This window comes from Notamacropus eugenii, chromosome 5, assembly GCF_028372415.1.
Source record: "Notamacropus eugenii isolate mMacEug1 chromosome 5, mMacEug1.pri_v2, whole genome shotgun sequence".
In the NCBI taxonomy this organism is placed as follows: Eukaryota; Metazoa; Chordata; class Mammalia; order Diprotodontia; family Macropodidae; genus Notamacropus; species Notamacropus eugenii.
The window spans coordinates 52641337-52663664 of NC_092876.1; the positions used below are offsets into that span (position 1 = coordinate 52641337).

At 41.6% G+C, this 22328-nt stretch overlaps 1 protein-coding gene across 7 annotated transcripts in view; it reads left to right on the plus strand.

The window, feature by feature from the left end:
* PDPN (podoplanin) overlaps positions 1 to 22328 on the plus strand; it is a 46056-nt gene that overhangs the window by 16413 nt on the left and 7315 nt on the right. For all 7 annotated transcript variants that reach the window (XR_011967013.1, XR_011967010.1, XR_011967011.1 and 4 more), the window contains exons 2-3: positions 15766 to 15851; positions 18710 to 18836. Coding sequence is in view for 4 of the 7 variants with exons in the window: in XM_072608925.1 (XP_072465026.1) it covers positions 15766 to 15851; positions 18710 to 18836 (213 nt within the window). In the remaining 3 variants the exon portion in view is untranslated. The remainder of the gene's footprint in view (positions 1 to 15765; positions 15852 to 18709; positions 18837 to 22328) is intronic.

The following is a 22328-nucleotide window of genomic DNA, read 5'->3' on the forward strand; positions in this document are numbered from 1 at the left end:
GGTAACCACTCCAATATCTTTGCTGAGAAAACCACACACAGGATCATGAAGAGTTGGACATGACTGTCCAACAGTAAAGTAATAACAATAGTTAACACTTATACAGTGTTTGATCACCTGCAAAAGTTTTATGTGTTGTTTTATTCGAGCCACAAAACAGCCCTGGGAGATAGGTACTGTTATTCTCCCATTTTACAAATAAGGAAACTGAGGCTGAGAGAAATATTGTGACTAGCCCAAAGTCACACAGCTAGAAAAGATTTGAACTCGAGACTGAACCACAGAACTGCAGAAGCAGGTAGGTAGTTCAGTGGATAGAGCATTAGACCTGGAGTCAGGAAGATCTGAGTTCAAATGTGCCCTCAGATATATGACCCTGGACAAGTCAGTTAACCTCTATTTGCCTTAATCTACTAGAGAAGGAAATGGCAAACCACTCCAGTGTCTTTGCCAAGAAAACCTCATGGACAGTATTGGCATGCTACTGTCCATGGGGTCATAAAGAGTCAGACCTGATTGAACAGCAACAACTACCCATCTACTCTATCTACTGTACCACTTGGAGGATGATGATGAGAGTATTGGTAATAGTAATGATATACTAATAATAGCAGTGATAGTATATGAATAATAATGGTCCTTGTGAGGCTCAAAAGAAGGCAGTAGATATAAAGGTGAAAAAGTTCTTCCTATGTTTAAAAAAAAAGTCAACCCAAAAAGTCAATGGAATTGTTCTCAGAATAACATTCACTGGGGGCTTTCTACGTGGCTTCTTCCAGCCCTGGACCCTTACAAGAAGCATCACCAAATCCAAACATACAGATTTTCAGAAAGACCAGAGACATCCCCAGCAGTGGGTAATGTTTGCCTCACCTGTGCTCCTTAACTCTGACATGGTGCTAACTGAATTTCCTGAAGGAGGCATGCATAGATACTGACACATCTCATTGCCTGACTGGGCTCGAGTCTGATTGAACTTGACACCATATGTGGGCATGTTGCTTCCTATTACTAATCGAACATCTGAGCAAGAAAGCTAATCTCCACATGTAAAGGGGTTCTCCATTACTACGGAGTCCAAGGACACTCCAAGTTGGAAGGAACCTCAGAAGCCAGATAGTCGAATTTGCATCTACCTGAAGGAGAGTCCCCTTTTATGACAAACCCAACAAAGTAGGCATCTAGCCTCTGTTTGAGACCCCCAATGAAGGGAAAACTAAAGCCAGAGGATGTGGGTTCAAGTCTTGGCTTTGTCACTTAGTGCCTGTATGACCTTGGGCAAGTTACTTCACATCAATCGTCTCATCTGCAAAAAGAACAGGTTGGCTTAAATCTTGTCTCATCTTGCTCCACATCTATGTTCCTCTGGCTCAAAGACTTCCCAGGGAAACTCATTCTGCTTTGAGACAGCATTAATTGTAATATTTTCCTTCTATCAAGCCCAATTTTGCCACATTGTTACTGGTTCTGCTTTCAAGGCCAAATAGGATAGGCCTATTCCCTCTTTCATGTGACAGCCCTCTAAACAATTGAAGACAGCTACCAGTTTTCCCTTGAGCCTTCTCCTTTCCAGACTGAACATTTTAACATCCTTCAGGTGAAATGAACTAGACATCTTTTACTGTGCTTTTTGCCTTTCTATGGAGAATTTTAGACTCATCTATCTAGAGTTTAAAGGCACTTTTTGGGTCATCAAATTCCAACCCCCAAAGTAACTGACAGTAGATGGGGTGGGGGTGGAGTAGAGGTTTGGGGATCATTAACTACTAAACTTAAATTCAGCATGAGAAAGTTTTAGTGGTGACACAGGAAAAGACAAAGCATGTGGTTGGTTTGGCACTTGGTGAATTTGAGGCAACAACATGACAGATCCCAGACAGATACATCAAGATTATAGGCTTTTACAGATGGGGAGGTGGAGGCCCAGAAAGGTGGAGCTACCTGTCCAAGGTCACACAAGTAGTAAGCAACGGAATGAGGATTCGAATCCAGGTCCTGTGATCTCAAAGCCAGCACTTTTCCTATGGCACTCCAGCTTTTATCAGTGTCCTTCCTAGAATATGGTACCCAGAATTAAACATAGTACTATAGGTATGACCTGACCAGGGTCCTGCTTTCTCGTCTTTGTTAAGCTGATTCTGGGGAAGTAGCCCTGTCAATTCTCTCCTATTCATACTCCTCAAGGAGCAATATCAAAGGAAAGACATTGAAAATAATCCAAATGATAATAGGGATTCTCTGCCTTTTTAAGCATGAACAGATTTCGCATATTTCCACATGGCAGTAGCTGTTCTATCAGTAAACCTGGACAATCTGCCAGCATCATGCCAGGAAACTGAATCACTTCCATTTGAATTGTCTTAGGGAGATTCTGAACATCACCTGGCAGGATAAGGTACCTTTTCAAACAGAGGACAGAAAAAAACAGTACAAGGACACTCTCAAGGTCTCTCTGAAGGACTTTTGAATTAATTGTGAGACATGGAAGGGACTAGGACAGGACCATCTATCATGGTGTGCCCACATTGGAGAAGGTGCTGTGGTCTCTTAGTAAAGCAGAAATGCAGTAGCTCAAAAGAAATGTGAGATGTGCAGATTTAGAGACATCTCCACCTCAAATATTCGTATAGACTATTTATGCCCAATCTGTAGTAGAGCACTCCAAGCTTATCTTGATCTGATCAGCCACAGTCGGGCACACTGTACTTTGACTCTGACGTAGTGATGTGATTTTGATCCTCTTTGAGCATGAAATCTAACTATTACCACTTGACTCCAAAATTCTGATATCATCGATTCTCTTCAAGTATAAATAACAGCAACATTGATCAATATCAAATTGTTGTTTTTTAGCTAAGAAAATGCATCATGAGAACATGGTGTAGTGGATAGAGTTCTAGTATTGGAGTCAGAAAGACCTGAGTGAAAATTAGACCTTGCTCCCATCTAGCTATAGGACCATGAGTAAATCCCTTCATCTCTGTTAGCTTTAGCTTCTTCATCTGGAAGATGGGAATGTTAGCTCAAAAGGTTGTTATAAGCCCAATAGCAACACTGATGATAATAACAATTACTATTATATTTATTAAGAAAATACATAATGGCATCATAGAAAGAGGATAGAGTTAGGAGATTGAATGTGGCCTCTTCCACCCTCTAACTTTGTGACCGTGGGCAAATCACTCTCTAAGCCTCAGTTAACTCATCTGGAAAAGGGGGATGTTACTTGTACAATCTACCTCTTAGGGCTGTTGTGAGGCTCAAATGACACAATATATGTAAAGAGTTTGTCATCTTTAGACTCTAAATGTCTTATTCTTGCTGTTTTTTGTTATTGCTATCATAAAAAAACTACAAAATCAGTAATGATCAAAATATATTTGTATTTTATGTAATACAACAGCATCAGCATACATTTCAAAAATAAGGAGTAGTTCCTGCATGAGGCATATTGTGTATTCAGTCTACATAAGGGCCATTTACTAAATAAAGATCAAAATGGAAGTTCTTGGCACTGTATACATTGCTAGACTCCTCGCAATACATCCTCAGCAGCCACAGGTGGATAACCACTGCCCTTGGGTTGGACTGTGCATTTTCTGAGGTCCCTTCCAACACTGAAATTCTATGAATCTGTGAATGCGATGTACTGTGTGATTTGTGGGAACACAAGTTTACTTGGACTAAAATCAAAACAAATTTGCATTCCCAGAACATCCATCAAACCGTTAGCCAGTCCAGGGCTAAATTTTCCATGGATAATCTCCAAAGTTCATTGTCTTCATGCTGCTCTTTGGAAGATGCCTGTATTAGCCATAGAAGGACTTTTGATTCATGTGGTCCTTTACCCAGAATCTGCTGAAAGACTGTAAAGGTGAAGCCTAAGCCCCATTCAGAGCCATTAGCAACCACAACCCTGGGTCTGGAGACAGTGGTCAGCTTGGCAGCCATAGTCAAGGAAGGGTGTTCCTTGTACCAAGCCTCTAGGGGACTCCAAGTCGACCCATCAGAGAGCAATGACTGACCCCTGTGGTGTGGTTGGTCCAGCCCATGAGGTAGAGTCAAGAGTGCAGGAGACTTGACATTTAGAATCAAGTCTCATATCTCTCAACTTTTTATGGAGACCTACTCAATAGGAAATAAATGAAGCTTGACCATACTGAATCGAGATGAAAGTCTAACTGAGGGTGAAGAACCTATACTGGGTGGTCCCAGAGGGGTCAAATAACTCATGTTTCTATGAAAATTCACTTCTTGCTATTGTGTAGAAAGCCATTCATTTCAACAAGCAATAAGGACCTACTATGCGCTAAGCACATAAAGTAGTCCTTTGCCTAAAGTATTGTACCTTCTACTGAGAGAAACAATGTTGACAGAGAAGAGTTGACACAAAAATATAAGCAAAGTAAAAACAAAGTAATTTCAGAAATCAAAGGAAAACTCTAACCACTGGGAGGCTTAGGAAGAGCCTCGAAGAGGAGATGCTATTTGAGCTAAAGCCTCCAAGAGATGGAGGTAAAGAGACAGAGAATCTGTGCAGCGGGAAGTGAAATGTCGCGAATAGTAAATAGTGGATAAGCCATTCTGATTTCTTGAATTTACTAGCTATGTGTTAATGAGGCATGACATAGCAAATTAACATGGCAAGGATAAGTATTTTAGGGATCGCAGTTGTACCGCATTCCTCCAGGGTTTTAAACGCTTTGTGAATATTCGTGCAGAACTCTAGTCCCAAGAAGAATAGTGGGTTCCTTATCAGTGGAAATCTTCAAGCAAAGGCTAACTGGTGATGAAACACCACTATGAGTAAAAACAGATTTTGAACATGGATCCCCACTAGGCATAAATTTATTTTAAATTACATATATATGTATACTACGGTACTAATTATCTATGTTATGTACTTTATATATTATACATCACATGATACACGTACACATCATACATTTAATTATATACATTCCAAATTATAAACATAAGTATATAAGTATATACATTATAAAACTTTCATAAAAAGTAGAAATTTAAAAGGGTGAAATAAATATAAAATAGTATTTAATCCTGGAGGTAATAGGGAGTCATTGAGGTTTATTGAATAAAGGAATGACATGGTCAGACCTGGACTTTAGGAAGAGCATTTTGAGAGCTGTGTAGAGGAAGGATTTGAGAAGGGGTGAGACATGAGGCAGAGAGACCAAATTAGCAATAGTCCAGGCAAGAGGTGATGAAGATCTGAACTAGGACAACGAATCTCCGAATACAGACAAGGGGAAAGATACCAGAGACATGAGGGTAGAAGTGACTAAGCAACAGATTGTATATGTGGGATGAGAGTGAGTGGGGAGTTAAGGATAACACTGAGATTGTCTAGAAGAGTAACTAGAAGACTAGAAGAATGTTGGTGTCCTCAGCAGTCATGGGAAAGTTTGGGAGAGGGAAAAATTGGGGGGAAAGATAATGTCATGAACCCTTTGATCCAGATCACAAGCCGTTCACACCTGTTGATTCTGTGGGAGTCCCTGTGTCCCATCCAAAATGAAAAGATCAGGGCTCCCACTCACTGAGCCACACACTCTGAGGGGTGTGAACAGCCGTGTAGCCACCAGGTAACCTGGAGGGCAGGGATGTTTTTAAACTTGCACATGCCAGGAATTCAGCTTTAAAGACTACCTTAGGAATTACATATTTTTTTTGCAATCAACTCATTCAACAAGCTGGCTACAGAAGACAAAAGTGAAAGTCCCCTTAAGAAGTCTGTATTCTACTGGAGAAGACAATATATATAAATATCACATAAAGACAAAATATCTTCAAAATAAGTACAAGCTGATTTGAGGGTGGGGAGAAACTAGCATCTCAAGGCATAAGGAAAGGCCTCTCATATTGGAGGCAAGCTTTGCTCCTCCGTTCTTGACCTTTCTCTAACATTTAATCATGGAGGGGGGGAATGGGGAAGTCGATGGCCATTGTTTTTGTTTGTCATCCTGAAACCAGACAAACAACCACGACAAGCCGGAGATAACCAGAAGCCTTTTAAAGGAAACAAATCCAAATCAGCTATTTTATTTCATGAAGACTCTTAACAAATTATTTCAGGGCTGTTTGATCTCTCTTCTCCACAGCCTGATTTGTTGCACTTGGACAGGCTGGAAAGGACATCAGACTTTAGAAATCTTTGAGTAATCTAAAAATCTCTGCCTTGTTCCATTGATGAACACAACAGGTCTGCTTCCAGAGCTGCCAGGAAGCCTTTTTACAAGGAAGATGACACACTTAAGTTAATGCAGGACTTAAGGGCTCTCCCCCCCTTTTTTTGCAAGTTCAACCACAAGATGTTTAAATATTCAAATCTGTTTCAGAATAACATCCACATTGCACAGACATAAAAAAATGCATCCTGCTGCCATTGGATTATGAGGTAGGGGGTCTGGCAGCAAGGGGATTGGAATTCAGACACTCATCCACATGTGATGATCTGAAATGAGGTCAGGGCCAGCTGCACAGACTCTAACTTGGGGGTTCTGAACTGTTGGCCTGTCGTAGATGCCTTTGGCAGCCAAGTAAAGCCTATGGCCTTTAAAATAATGTTTTATGAACTTCAGGATCATATTTTATATGTGAAAATAGAATTACATAGGATTACAAAGGAAAAAAATTATCAAAGTTGCATTTTTTTTAAAAAAAACAAATTAGAAATCTATCCATGGATCCCAGGTTAAGTGTGTCAGAGTGCAGAGAGTGCTGGATTTGTTGAGTCAGGAGGGATCTGGGTTCAGATCACACTTCTGACACGTTTTAGCCATGTGATAATCAACAAGTCACTTTCACATTTCTTCTCCTCAGTTTCCACTTCTGTGAAATGCAGAATTATACTATTGTATCTAGAGTACCTGCATCACTGGATCACTTTGAGGTTCAAATGAACTAATGTGTGTTAAATACCTGGCAAATTTTATATTATATTCTATAAATGTCAGTTATTATTTTCAGTGAACCGCAATTCCTAATCCTTGAACCTTAAATTTCCTTACCCTCATTCTCAGCGTTTCTGTCCGGGATTTATGATATCCAATAGAATAGGGACTCAGTGGCACTTTCCTTTTTAAAGCAAATGGTCACTCTTACCTGACTTACATGTTGTTGTCTTTAGTAGCCTGGGTTTTCAATGACTGAATTTTCTTGAAATTCCCACCCTGATCTGGAGGCCACCTAGTCTCAACCTCTTCATTCGACAGATGAGGAAAGAGAGGCCCGAAGGACGAGAGAGGAGGCATCCTCACCTGATACTTAAGTGTGATCAATAACATCAGGGCTGGGAAATGGGCTACAAAGAGGATGTGGAGAAAAAGTCGAGCTGTTTGAAGAGGCTGGAAGAAGATCGCTACGTCTGTCTAGCATCAGGATCCAGCAGAAATTGTTGGCTGGCAGCACTTAGTAAGATGATGGAGGGTGCGAGTAGAAACGGCTGCCCTGAGTGCCACCTTACAGGAGTGGCTGAAGAAGGAAATCATTCTGGGAGGAGCAGGTCTGCACCAGTCACCTTCCCACCTCAGAGCTGCCAGTGGGACAGCCAGTGTCATTCCTGAATACCCAGAAACGGAATCAGAGGATGTCAGGGCTGGAGGGAGCTTAGAACACAGAATGTCAGAACTGGGAGGGTTCTTAGAATACAGGATGTCAGAGCTGGGAGGGCCCTTAGAACCCAGAATGTCAGAGCTGAGAGGGCCCTTAGAACCCAGAATGTCAGAGCTGGGAGGGCCCTTAGAACCCAGAATGTCAGAGCTGGGAGGGTCCTTAGAACACAGGATGTCAGAGCTAGGAGGGATCTTAGAACACAGGACATCAAAGCTTGCAGAGACCTTGGAGATCTTCTGTTCCAAACTTTCCTCCCCTACTTTATATTAAACTGAGAACCAGAGAATGCAGCAGTCAGGATAATTACTTGTCCTGGATCACACTGGGTTAGTGTCACATTCAGACTTGGAACCCTGTTCCCTTGACTCTTAAAACAGGCCTTTTCTACTGTACCACCCAGTCCCTGCCAATCTGTTGTCGAGGCTTTGGAAGTAGTTTCAGTGCCAACACTGAGGCATGCAGCCTTTGGAGGTACCCAGAAAAGATTTAGGGTCTTGCCTGCTTGACCTCCCTTGTCTTGTGTACCCCTCTTCCCCATGTTCTCTTGATGGGCAGCTGTGAGCCCTGCAGCCACCCCTCATAGATCCCACCAATGGTCAGACTATGAGAAGCAGGAGAAAAGGGGCCTGACTGAGGAGAGCCCATAGAGACTGGAAGCAGCCCTGGTAGAAACTGACAGAGAGTGCTGTTGTGTCCAAGAGGGCAAAGCACCCTGGGCAAAGTCAACTTCAGCTTAATCCTCAGCCTGAAAGATGGCTCCTGTGTCAGGAGGGTTGGGACTTGGGAGAGGAAGGCAGGCCCTCATCCAGACCAAGCTGGTTTCAAAACAACAGCTGGATGCAGCAGTGAGGCTTCTTACAAACTCCAGGCGAGTTTGAGAGCATCTAGATGTGAAAATAGAACATGGCCCAGATAGGAAGAGAAATTCTTAGTCTTCTTCCAAGGCTGTATATGAACTAAACAGTCACTAATACCAATTTAGATCTGGGAGAGATCCAGAGGTCATCTGGTCCAACTCCTTCATTTTACAGATGGGGAAACTGAGGACAGAAAAAATTAATTGACTTATAGAATCATAGATTTAGAGCTGAAAGAGACCTCAAAGGTCATCTGGTCTAAACCTCCTCCCCCCATGTTACAGATGAGGAAACTGATGCCTGGAAAAAGTAATTGATTTATGTAATTATAGATTTTGAGCTACAAGGGGCCCTAGAAGCTATTTAATCTAACGCCAACTCTGCATTTTACAGACTTGATGCATTTAGTGAATGGCTTGTGATCACATAGCAAGTACATGTCAAATTTGGGATTCAAAATCAGATTTCCTGACTCCAAATCCAGTGGTCTTTCCACTGTGCTGATTCTTGCTTCTCTAGTATGTATTATTTTGTCTTTGAACAAGTGTTCTTAACCTGAGATCTATGGGCTTTAAAAAATGTTTTATAAGAATTTTCCAGTGTAATTGGTTTCCTTTGTAATTCTATGCATTGAAAAATGTTGTTCTGAGAAGAGTTCTCCAGACTGTCAAAGGAGTCCATGACAGAAAAGGTTAAGAACCTCTGCCTTAGAGATTGAATTCCTGGTGCTACTCATTGAGTAAAAATGTCTGCACCCTCCTCTTAGGATCATAGATTTAGAGCAGAAAGGGACCTGAGATGCCATCTAATCTAAGCCCTTCATTTTACAGAAAGAGAAATTGAGGCATATAGAAATGCCATGATTTGCCAAGGGTCACATAGGGAAGAAGCACCTGAGAAGCAGATCTTCCTGAGTCGAAGTCCAGTGCTCTGTCTACTCTATCAGGGTGCATTTATTTCCTCATGTCGGAACCAGGAGAAACATAAGATCATCTAAGTCCATTTTCCTTAGGAAATTGGTATAGTGAATAGGGAAGTGGCTTTTCCAAAGTCACACAGAAAGTTAATGGAAGAGCTGGGTACAATAGCAATGTACATTTGCATAATGCTTTATAGTGTAGAAAGTGCCTCCTTCATAATACAAATATTATGATATTCATTTTACAGATCAAGAGACTGAGGGTCAAAGCAGTTCAGTGATTTGCCCAGAGTTACACAACCAATAAGATTCAGAGTTTGACCTCAAACCTAGATCCCCTGACTCCTAGTCTAGCATGATTTCCAGTATTGTAATCCAGGAGATGGCTAGGCTGAATTAGTAATCAGCCTAGACTATGGAAAATATTCAAGAAGTGAAATGTCATTACTTTCAAGGACACGCAGTAATGTACACTTGGATAAAAGGGCTTCCAAGCAGAGGTTTTCAAGGACCTATGTTAGTGAACAGATCAGTTATTCTGAATTAATATATATTATATATATTATTATATTATATCTAATATTATATTATATATATTAACATATATTCATGCAAATAAAGGTTAGCTAAAGTATTGAAAAAGTTTATTCTTTTATTTACCCCTAATATTTACCCCCTAATATTTTTCTCATTAAAATGTATTTCATATTCACTTCAACAAAAGAGGTATCATGGTGGAAAATGTGCTAAATTTGGGTTCAAACAGTCTGGGTTGGAATTCTGACAGTTACTAACTATTTGACCTTGGACAAATAAATGTTTTCGCCTGCCTGAACCCTAGATTCTTCATTTTTCAAAAAGAGCAGGGTTGGATTCAATGATTTCTGAGCCCATACACTCTAGCTCTAGGAGTCTGAGATCCCATGATCCTAAAACATCTGTTAATCACTGTGTAAGGCACTGGGCTCTCAAAAGAGAAGTGAAATAGGTCTTGCTCTCAAAGAGTGTGCAATCTATCACATTGCTGATAGACTTAAAAGTAAGATTCACCCCAATCCCATTAGAATCACCAACAATTCCATATTGAGCTTTGAATAAAGAGATTGGGCTAGTCCTGGAAAATTTCTATGAAATCTCACCAATATTCAAGGATATTGAGTGGGGCATAGAATAGTTAGTACGAATCTTGGATGCAGATGAGTGAGTACACAGCTTGGCATTGGGGGTTGATGTTAGAAGCATCCAGGGCTATTCGTTTTATTTGATTTGGTTTTAAAGATGGGAAATGAGCATGAAAGCTATACTACATGACCCACTCTCCACATGGGAGAGGAAAAAGGATGTGAAGGCAGGCTGAAATCCAGCAGCTGTGGCCCAGCAGGAACTTCTAATGCTGGAACAGCAGGGACTGTTATCATGGAGGTAGGGAATGGGATGGGATCTTTCATTAAGGGCAACTTTCCCAGGAAGCCAAGAGAAAGGGAGAGCATGGAGACAAAAGGAATGCCTTCTAATCCTGCCTGTCATTCAGGGACTTGCCTTTGTCTAAACAGAGTGTAGTTTTTTACTGAGAGGGTTGGAGGAGGGGGCAGAACAGACAGAATAATGCCAGACCTCCCAGCACAGACACCTGCTCCATTCTACATAGGGATTTAAAATGCACGTGTGTGTGTGTATGTTTATGTTTGCATACATGTGTGGTATGTTGTATGCATAGGCATGTAGGCTTCTGGGAGTATGCGTATATTTACATATATGTGACTAAATAGCCAATATGTGCATGCATGTGCAGAAAGGGATATGTGTGTAAATTTGTGCACATATTTAAGTATGTGTGTAGTGTGTACACACATATAGGTGTGTACATGCATGTGTGAAGTATGTATGCCTTTGTAGTCACTGTTTTTATGTATGTCTAATATATGTGATATGCTATATATATCATATATATGAGAGACAGTGTGGTGTGATAATAATAGTTCACACTGATATGTGGTTAAAAGTTTCCAAAGTGTCTTTTACTTTAAATTTATTACCTTAGGAGCCCAGATTTAGAGGACAGGGGGCCCTTAGAGGTCCCTCATTTTACAGATGAAGAAACCAAGTTCCCTCGAGTCGAAACCACTTCCCAACGTCACATCGGTAGTAAACTGCTGAGCCAGGATTCAGACACAGGTCCTCTGAATCCAAACTCAGTGGTCTTTATGTAGTAACACGCTGCCTGCTTTGAGGAAACGGATGACTTGAGAAGTTACGGTCACTTTTTTGTGGTCATACAGCTAGCAGGCTCAGAGACAAGATACGACATGGGTTGTTTTTTTCCCCCACGAGTTTAATTCTGATTTCTTGTTATTCCAAACTTGACAAATCCTAACAAACATGAACATTTTCATATACAAAGAAAAGAAAAAGAGAATTGTATTTGGAACCTCAAATCTGTCAATCTGTTTTGTATAGCTTGCTGTTATGGAATTTATTTATTTATTTTTTAGCATGTAACAAATTCAACCAAACCCAGGCTTTCTTGATGCTGAATCCAGCATTTTATCAGCTAGGCTTCACAGGGTTCCAGGATCATAGGTCTAAGGCTGGAGGGAAACTCAGAGGGTAGCTAGTCTAATCCCCTCATTTTTCAGATTAAGAAACTGAGGTTCCAGGGAGGCAAAGGGACTTTCTTAAGTTCATACAGGGAGTAAATGATAAAAGCCAGAATTCATACTTAAGTTTGGCGATCCCAAGTTCAACATTCCAAGTTCAAGAGTTTTTGTTTTTTTTACATGGCACTGCCTGGATGTACTGACTTTCCAAATACATATGCCCATTTATTTATGTGTATTTCTATAAATGTGCACATTTTTATGGATGTTTCCATGCTGTTTGAGAGTTGACAAGCAAGTCACAGAGTCAATACAGAGTAGCTCCAGAAAATACTTTTAAAAATGCATTGTTTGCTCTGACAGCTTTAGAACTCTGGTTCTGAAAAGGAGGGCAGGGAGATGCTTGGCTCCTTAATAAAGGGTCCTTGTCTGCCACGGAGCCACTCTCCCCCTTTTCCCCCAAGCCCACAGCTCTACTAGGCATTTGTCATCAATAGGCCCCATCAATCCCTCTAGCAGCTAAACCTTGACCTCCAGTGAATGAGTATGGGGGAGGGGAGCCATCCCTGGGGCCCAGCAATTTTTTGACTGTGGTTCCCGGTGAAACCCTTCCCCTCAGAGACTACAAATGAATCCACATGCCCAGACGTCTTATCCCATGCTATGCATCTTCAGGATGCAGATTTAGAGCATCGAGTGCAGAATGAAAAGAAGAGACAGAGAAGACTCCGAGACTTTTTTCCTTCATATGCTGCCAAAAAAGTTCCAATCAAATATTTATTAATTCTTGTCCTGGGCTTGGTTGTCTGTCAGCATAAATTTAGAAGGGAAGCAGAGGGGGAGAAAAAGATGTCTTTCAACAGATAGAGGTGCTGACAGTCTCAGAGCCCAGCTGCTCTTCCATGACTCATAGAGATCTCCAAACAGCCCCTTTCTCCTCCCGCTCAAGGCACGTGGTTTCTCTCCTGTTTTGCAAGATGGCTTGGTCATGGGATTTCGGGAACCTACCCCACGCCAGGGGAGGAGGCTGGGGCTCATGAATCAGACTGTTAACTCTTCAAATGGGCACAAGTTGTGTTTGTAGTGAAGTTGTAGATTGCTGATTTAAAGCAGGAAGTGACCTTGGAGGCCTTTAATTCCAAATCCCTCATTATATTGATAAGGAAACTGAAGTGACTTGCCCAGGGTCATACAGTTGGGTGAGGGCAAGTTTGAACTCAGGCCTTCTTGACTCCAAGTCCAGGTTCCCATCCACTATGTCATACTGCCAGAACAAGTCACCTGTCATTACTTAGGAGGCCTCAGCAGGCTTACCTGTGATTTCTAAGTACAGAGTCACTAGGTGGCTAGGGACTCACTTTTCTCTCCTATGGATGGGAAGAGGACAAGCCAAGAGAGTCCAAGACTTCCATGCCAGGAACCAAATAGAGACAATGAAAAACCAAGTGCAATGGGTAATGTTATTTTCTCCCAGTAAGATATAAGTTCTTTGAGGATAGGGAATATTTAATTTTTGTCTGCATCCCTTGAACTTAGCACATAGTAGGGGCTTAGTAAATGTGTATTGAATTTCATTGACTTGAAAGTAGAGTCATAGCTAGGAATCTCAGTACCAAGAAAATTCCGTTGATATGAGAAAGATGTTAGGATACGAAGCAAAGTCCTGGTTGCCATCTGGGAAAGGTATGGGGTGGAAGCCCAAGACAGTAAGTTGCAGTCCAGTTGGGTCAGAAGAGGGGGAAGCCCACTGGCTTTCAAGTGAGCTGAGAGGAGAGAAAATGTCACAGGGAGAGGAAGATGTAACAGTAGGTGGTCAAACAAACATTTATTAAGCAATTATCTGTATTGGAAACAGTGCTAAGAGCTGGCGATACCAAAAAAAAAAAAAAAGTAAAAACAGTCCCTTCCCTGAAGAAGCAGACATTCAGTGGGCCTGAGAGATGGGTGCCAGCATCACTGATGGACTGTCAGTGGAGGACAACTGAGACTGGACGAGGGAAGGTGATTATAGTTCTGGGTGGCTCAGAGCTGACAGAGGACAGAGAAGCTCTGGGCCCGAGAATTTTCCTAGGGAGGAAGTACACCCCATCCCGATCTAGAGACTCTGGAAAGGCTCAAGTCACTCCACCCTGGTACCAGCTGTGTCTGAGAGGAACATGTGGGGCATATGGGGTCAACAGGGAGGTAAGGAAGGAACCTGCTGTGGGTAGAGGGCAGATTCCTTGCTGTCATGGGCAGGGAACCAAAAGTACTTAGCTCTGGTATGTGGGAGGCAATAAATCGTGTGCACAAGTCAAGCAGTAGTAATTGGAGCCAAAGGCCAAGGTCATCTCCCACTGCATCCCGGGGCCATCTGCAGTCATCCTAATCTATATCTGGCCATTGGACCCAGAAGGCTCCAATGGAGAAAGTCTGGTGACTTTGCACAGCCCTGCCTCACTTAAATCCAATTCATTTGCATATCATGGCATCACCTTCCTGTTTTTTGAGAAGGAAGGATAAACAGCATCCTCTATGGTAAAGAAACTGAGACAGAGAGATTACAGGCAGAGAGATTTACCAGGACTGCACAGATAGCAAGTATGTGAGGGAGGATTTGAAGCCAAGAAGACAAGAACAGGAAACCAGAACCACAACACAGCAGGGTAGGTGGGAGATGCTATTCAGTATATTACAGATCCATTTCATTCAGTGTTCTCATCTGTGAAATGGGGTACTTCATCTATGAAATGGGGTGCTTAGTCTACAATCATAGGCAATATGTGTGTTACATTAAAAAGGATGTTGGGTATGGAGTTAGAGGACCAACATCCAACCCTACATGTTTGACTTTAAACATGGTACCTGACTTCTCTCTGCCTCAGTTTCCTCCTCTGTAAAAGAGTGGATTGGTCTCTGAAGTTCTTTCTAGTTCTTATCTATGACTTTCTTAAAATAAAGAGAGGAAGGAATATAAAAGGGAAGAAGAAAAGAAGGAAGGAAAGAGGGAGAGAAAGAAGAGAGGGAGAAAAAAAGAAGGAAGGGAGGAAGGAATCACCAAAAAAGGAAAGAAGGAAAAAAGAAGAAAGGAGAGAAAGACATAGAGGCAATGGATATACAGATCATAGTAACACATCTGTAGCCTAGTAGAAAAGCTTAATGAAAAGTACCTTAGATCCAGAGAAGCTAGGAGACTTGCCCAGGGTCATGCAGCTGATAAACATCATGGGTAAAGTTTGAACTCAGCTGTTCCAGACTCTAAGCTCAATATTCTATCCACTACACCACATAAATAGATACATGAATGAACATACATAAGTGAACAAATAAATAGATAGATACATGAATCAATCAATCAATGAATATTAGTGTTATCTGAATGGTTGTGTAGCATAGTAATGATAGACAGTGGGCCCTGGAGTCAGAAAGACTCCGGCTGAGATTCTCTATGTGTGGCCCTCAGCCAACCACTTACCCTTTCTGAGCTTTAAGTGTCTCTCTAAGGCTATAAGTCACAGGTGGGTTAAATTTGCATTGTTGGACTGAAGAAATCATTGGTCTTCGCTATACTGATGTATTATTGCCTCTGAGGTCCTGTCCAGTTCTCCAAGTCTCTGAATAGTATTGGGGAAAATGGCACAAGGAAATGGTGGTCAAGTCGCTGAAGCAGCAGAAAGCCAAAGAAATGACTGGAGAGAAATGTAACCCCCCAAAGAGGACGGGAGAGTAGCTTACAGGGTTTCCAGCTTGGAGTCCTGACTCATTGTTTCTTCTCCAGCCAGCACAACCTTACCAGAAGATGGCATGACCACAGGAGCCTCCAGTGATGGGAATCCTTATGGCTCTGATGATGTATCAATTTCGGTGAGTATCTCTGACCTCATACTGTTTCAATTTCTTGCTAGGCATAATTCCAAGAACTGAAGACTGGGTTGAGGTGCAACAGAAACCAAGCAAATGGGGTGGCTTAGGAGAAGTGGAGAATATAGCTGTCTTCCTATATCCAAAGACTGACAGCAAAACCCAGTGGCTATGGCACAGGGTTTGGAATCAGGATGGTCTACCTGGCTTCAAATCCTCCCTCACACACTTGCTGTCTGTGTAGTCCTGGTAAATCTCTCTGCTTGTAATCTCTCTGCCTCAGTTTCTTCATCTGTAAAATGTAGAGGTTGGACCCTATGGCGTCTAAGTCCCTTTGAAATCTACTCCATAAACTCCAGTGACTTCCTGTTACCTCGCAAAGCAAATGGAAATCTTCACTTGGAATTCAAAGCCCTTCCAAACCCAGCCCCCTCCTACCTTCCCAGTCTTCTTACACTTTACTCCCCAATACGTACTCTCCGATCCAGTGATGCTGACCTCCTGGCTATTCCACAGACAAGACCCCCCAACCCCACACCCCACCCCTTGACTCAGGGCATTCTCTCTACTTGTCTTCAATACTCTACCTTCTCCAGTTTGACTACTGACCTTCCCGGCATCCTTTAAGTCCCAACTAAAATCCCACCTTCTACATGAAGGCTTCTCCAACCCCACTGCCTTCCCTCTGTAAATTATTTCCTTGTAAGTTACAGGTGGGCTAAAATTTGCATTGTTGGAGGGGTGGAATAGAGGACTACTGAGATTCCTTCCAATTCTGAGGTGCTGGGATCACTGCACAGATCTCAGAGGAGTTTCAGGCTTGGAAGGGATTTTCCAGGGGCTGTGATTTGTTTTTCCTGCCTGTAATTATTCGTTGACTTTGAATTTCAGGGAGAAAAATGAGGGGAGGGTGGTTTAAGCTTAAATGTGAGCCCAGGACCCCTAGTGTGTTCTCCCACCCATTAGTTGATCCAAAACAGGCCTTGGGGGTGGCACCCCTCAACAACTTTCAGAGCTTTTATTTGGTGCTTTGCTATCTGGGGAGAGTGACTCTTGACTGTTCACATATAACATTATCCAGAGCCACTGTGTACCTTGGCGTGGCTGCATAATTTGAACCCGTATTGAATTCCCTGGCATCTCAAGTTGGCTCAAAGCCCTCTGACCTCACCATGGGGTTGGTGAAACAGTAAGAGTGAACATCTCTTATGGAAAGGACACTCCCACTGTCTTCCAAACTGAACAGTCCCCCTCAAGAACCAGTGTGTGGTCCAAAGGAGAGAACCTTGGATTTGAAGTCCACAGATCTGTGTTCAAATCTCAGCTCTGCCACTTTCTACCTATGTGACCTGGACAAAACACCCAATCCCTTGGGGTATCCAGATTTTCTCACTTGAAGGGATTGAACAGGACAACTTCTGAGGTCCCTTCCAGCTTGAAATTTGTGCTTCCATGACTTGGGTACAAAACCCAGCCCTTTCACTTACTGCCTGTGTGTCAGGCAAGTCATTTTCTCTTTGAGTTTCTTTCTCTGTAAATGAAGGGGTCAGACTAGGTGGATCTTCAAGTTTCTTTCCAGTCCTACATCTCTGTTCCTATAACCTGGGTTAGAATTTTATCTCTGCCTCTTACCTATGTGACCTTGGGTAAATCACCTTTCTGGACTTCGAGGTTTCATCATTCCTGAAATGAGGAAATTGGATTAGGTGGACCTCAAAGGTGGCTTGCAACTCTGATCTATACTCTTATAATTTCTCCTTCCTACCACTTTCAAGTGGCCAACCAATATATGAGCCCTGCTCTGTACAAAGCGCTGTGGCAGGTATCCTGGAGAACATCAAATATAAAATCCTCTGTTGTCCAAAACCCTTCTTAACCTGGTGCCCCCCGTACCATTTGCAGCCTTCTTATACAATACACCGCCCCTTATACCTTGATCCCATGAGACATGACCTTCTTAAAGTACCTTAAACAAAACCGTCCACGTCCAGACTCCAGGCATTTCCCCTCACTGTCCCCCATACCTGGAATACTCTCTCTCCTCATCTCTACCTCCTGGCTTCCTTTAAGTCCCAACTAAATTCCCACCTTCTACAGGAAGCCTTCCCCAAACCCTCTTAATTTCAGTGTCTTCCCTGGGTTAATTATCTCCTATTTATCCTGCAAATTAATAGCTTGTTTATACACAATCATTTCCATATTGTCTCCTTTAGACTGGGAGTTCCTTGAAGGTAAGGACTGTTTTTGCCTTCTTTGTATCCCTACAGTTTAGCATAGGGCCTGACACATAGCACTTAAATGTTTGTTGACTTGACTTGACATTTTATTTAATGATTTGTGCCTCAGTTTACCTTTATTTCTCACAGAATACGACCAAGATTAGGGGCCTGAGTTTTCTCAAACAAGATTAGATTTTACAGAGACCGAGCTTGAGGCAACTGAAATGTTATCAGGTACTGTGGACCATGCGATGAGTATCTTGTCCTCTGAGCATTATGAGACCATACGCATTTCCACAGAATGCAAGCCTATAGTAACATAATTGTTGTGAGAGAGACTATTTCCTCTCGCTTGATATTTTCAAAATGTAATACATGTTCCCTGCCCTCAAGGTGCTTACAATTTAGCTGAGGAAGAACATCATGAAAAGACAACAAGTGAATCCTGTGCTAATGACTCTTTTGTTAGAATTGTTGCATCATGATGCATGATACAGATAATAAATGCCATGGAAAATTCTGACTGCGGTGATGCTATCAGTGGAACTGGGCCTCAGGAATTACAAACAAAAGACTCCTTGCTCCTTCTCTAACTAAGGCTACTTCCTATTTCTTTTCCTGTTTTTGCCACCTGCTCCACAGCTGCCCACAAGAACCATAAGACCCCATCATACCACAAGATCCCCTGAGGATGAACCCACTCCAGGGACCACAGTCTACAGTAGGGAGAACTCCACGGACTCCAGGGTTATAACTGATCATTCCAGTGGTAAGAAACCAGTTTATTTGTTTTAAAAAGCATCAATCATGTACTTCCTAGAAAGCATGAATTATGTAGTTGCTATAGTGTGTCCTTTAAAGGGCAGCTAAGTGGTACAGTGGATGGAGTGCCAAGCCTGAAGTTAGGAAGACTTGAATTCAAATATGGCCTCAGACACTTCCTAGCTATGTGACCCTGGGCAAGTCACTTAACTGTTTGCCTTGGTTTCTTTATCTGTAAAGTGAGCTGGAGAAGGAGATGGTAAACCACTCTAGTATCTTTGCCAAGAAAATCCCAAATAGGGTCACAAAGAGTTGGACACAACTGAAATGATTGTGCAACCATGATAATATATGATATTTTGGTCCTGGACATACAAAGACAAAAATAAAACATCCCTATCAGTGTTCCAGTGGGATAGACATCAAGTCCTCATTTGTAAAAATTTGCCTCATGCCATTTGGTCTCCAATGCAATCCTGTGAGGTAGGCAATTCAGAAGTTAAGATAGTATAATTCATTGCATTTGTAACCCTAGTGCTTGGCACGTAGTAGATGCTCATGGATTGGTTGATCATCCCCCATTTTGTAGAAGAGCAAACTGAAGTCCAAGAATCAGAATAAGAATTGGAATGGACCTTTGAGATCATCTAAGCCAACCTTCCCATTTTACAGATGAGGAAACTGAGAGTCAGAGAGGTTAAATGATTTACCTAAGGTCATATAAGTAATAAGGAGCTGATCTTTGACCCCAAATTCTCTGATTCCAGATCTAGGGTTTTCTCCATAGCACAAACTGTCTTCCACATGCTATGACTTTTCTCAATGCCTCAATTAGAAAATGGTAAAAGTGAGAATGGTACAAAAGGCATAGGATCATAAAATCATAGTTTTAAAATTAGAAGGGACCTCAATGTTCATCCAGTCCAGCGATCTTCCCCATCCCCACCCCCTTTCTCTTCCATTACTAGAAGTTTTCTCACTGGAAATTCCCTAGCCTGGGGATCTCCAACTACCCTATGGTTTGAAGGCCAAATCCAGCCTTCTCCTCTTTTTGTTTAGGAGTTAAGAATCGTTCAACCAAAAATAACATAAAACTTTATTTTAAAATGTAGAAACCATTCTTAAAGAGTTAGGATAGATTTGCCCTGTGGGCAGTAGTTGGCCAATTCCTGCATGGATCAATAAGATCATAGGTCAAGTCCAAAAGTTACACACAAAAAATAATAAGAAATTTTTAAAAAATTTATACAAAAAACGTTATACACAATTTGAGGAAAGAGATAACACTAACAACTTGGACTAGACTATCTCAGGAAAGACTTTCTGAAAAAAATGCAACATTTATATGGAGCTTTAAGGTTTACAAAGCCTTTTGAGCCTCTCAACAGCCCTGGGAAGTCTATGCAACAGATACTATTTATACTTACTTTATGGTTGAAGTAATTGAAGTTCAGAGTGGTGGCAAGTTCTCCATGGCCACAAAACTAGTGTCAGAAACTGGGATTTGAACCTAGACCTTCCTGATTTCAAGTCTGGCATGACTGCTGCTCACAGGGGCTGAACATTGAAGGGAACTGGGGTTTCTTAAGAGGAGGATTTGAAGAAGGTGTCCCTTCCAGACGTAGGAGACAATCTGTGCAAAGGCCTGGAGGTGACCAATTGAATGCTGAGTTTGGAGAATACCAAATATTCCATATTCTTCAACTCTGAAAAGGGGATGTGCTATCTACTTCATAAGTCAGTGGTAACAAAAGCACTGTGCAAACCAAAAAGCCTATAGAAGTGGGCAGCCACTATTCGGTACATGGAGGCTGACCCATTTTGATTCCAATTTTTTATATTGATTGGCCGACCATTTTCACTCAAGTATAAATGGGATCCTTCAAGGTCTCTGCCAGTTGTTCAGATGGACCACGCCACCTCAGGCCAATTGAAGGTTCTGAAAGGAACAGGTTTGCAGCCATCCATGTGTAGACTATCTAAATGTAAAGTATCCTTACTTTCCCTCTTCTATAGGCAGCAGGATCCAAATTCATAAATTTGCATTGGTTCATAGAAACCAGAAACTTTGTCCTGGTGAATTGGTTTACCCCATATGCAAATAAGGCAAAGGTTCATCCCACAGATATGTTCAGGATTTACTACATGATGAAGCCAATGGAAAAACAAAAGGGACAGTGACCAATTAGGAAAACCAACAAAATCCATCAAGAGATATCCTAGGTGAATTTTCAGACAGTATAAATGGAACTTGAGCATCTTTGGGGTTCACCAGTTATCAGGAAGAAGGCAGCAAAGGAAAGAATTTGCCTCTTTCAGAAATCATTGATTAGTCCCAAAGAGCTTCTCCTTTGGCTAGTATACTGGTCTCTGAGAGACTTGGATACAAATCCTGCCTCTAAGAAGTTGTGTGACCTTGGGTAAATTACTTAATGATCTTGAGTCTCAGTCCTCTAAGATTACAAATCCAATCTAATAATGGCTTGCTGCCATTTATATGTTATTGTTCAGTCATTTCGGTCATGTTCGACTCTTTGCGATCCCGTTGGCATTTTCTTGGCCAAGATACTAGAATGGTTTGCCATTTCTTTGTATCTCTAGCGCTTGGCACTGTATGTAGCAGATGATGTTGTTCAGTCATTTTCAGTGTTTTCCAACTCTTTGTGATCCCACTGGAATTTTCTTGGCAAAGATATTCCAGTGGTTTGCCATTTCCTTCTCCAGCACATTGTACAAATGAGGAACAAAAGAAAACAGGATTAAGTGACTTACCGAGGGTCACACAACTAGTAAGTGTCTGAGGCTGGATTTGAGTTTAGGTCTTCCTGACTCATGGCCTGGCATTCTATTTACTATACCATCAACTTGCCCAACCACTTACATAACACTTTAAAATTTATTAAGTGTTTTACCAGTATTATTCATTTTATCCTCACAACAATTCTGTGAGGCAAGTGCAATTATTGTCCCCATTTTACAGATGAGGAAACCAAAGCAGGTAGAAGTTAAGTGACTTCATTCTTCAATTGATAAATGGTCAAAGGATATGAACAGGCAGTTTTCAGATAAAGAAATTCAACTTATCTATAGTGAAATGAAAAAATGCTCTAAATCTCTATTGATTAAAGAAACACAAATGAAAACATCTCTGAGGTACCACATTATACCTACCAGATTGGCTAACGTGACAAAATAGGAAAATGATAAAAGTTGGAGAAGATATGGGAAATTTGGAACATAATGCATTGTTGGTGGAATTGCAAACTGATCCAACTATTCTATAGAGCAATTTGGAACTATGCCCAAAGGGCTATAAAATTGTGCATACCCTTTGATATAGCAATACCACTACTAGGTCTGTATCTGAAAGAGATTATAAAAAAGAGGAAAGGACTCACATGTACAAAAATATTTATCCCAACTCTTTTTGTGGTGGCAAAGAATTAGAAATTGAGGGGATGCCCATCAATTGGAGAATAGGTGAACAAGTTGTGATATA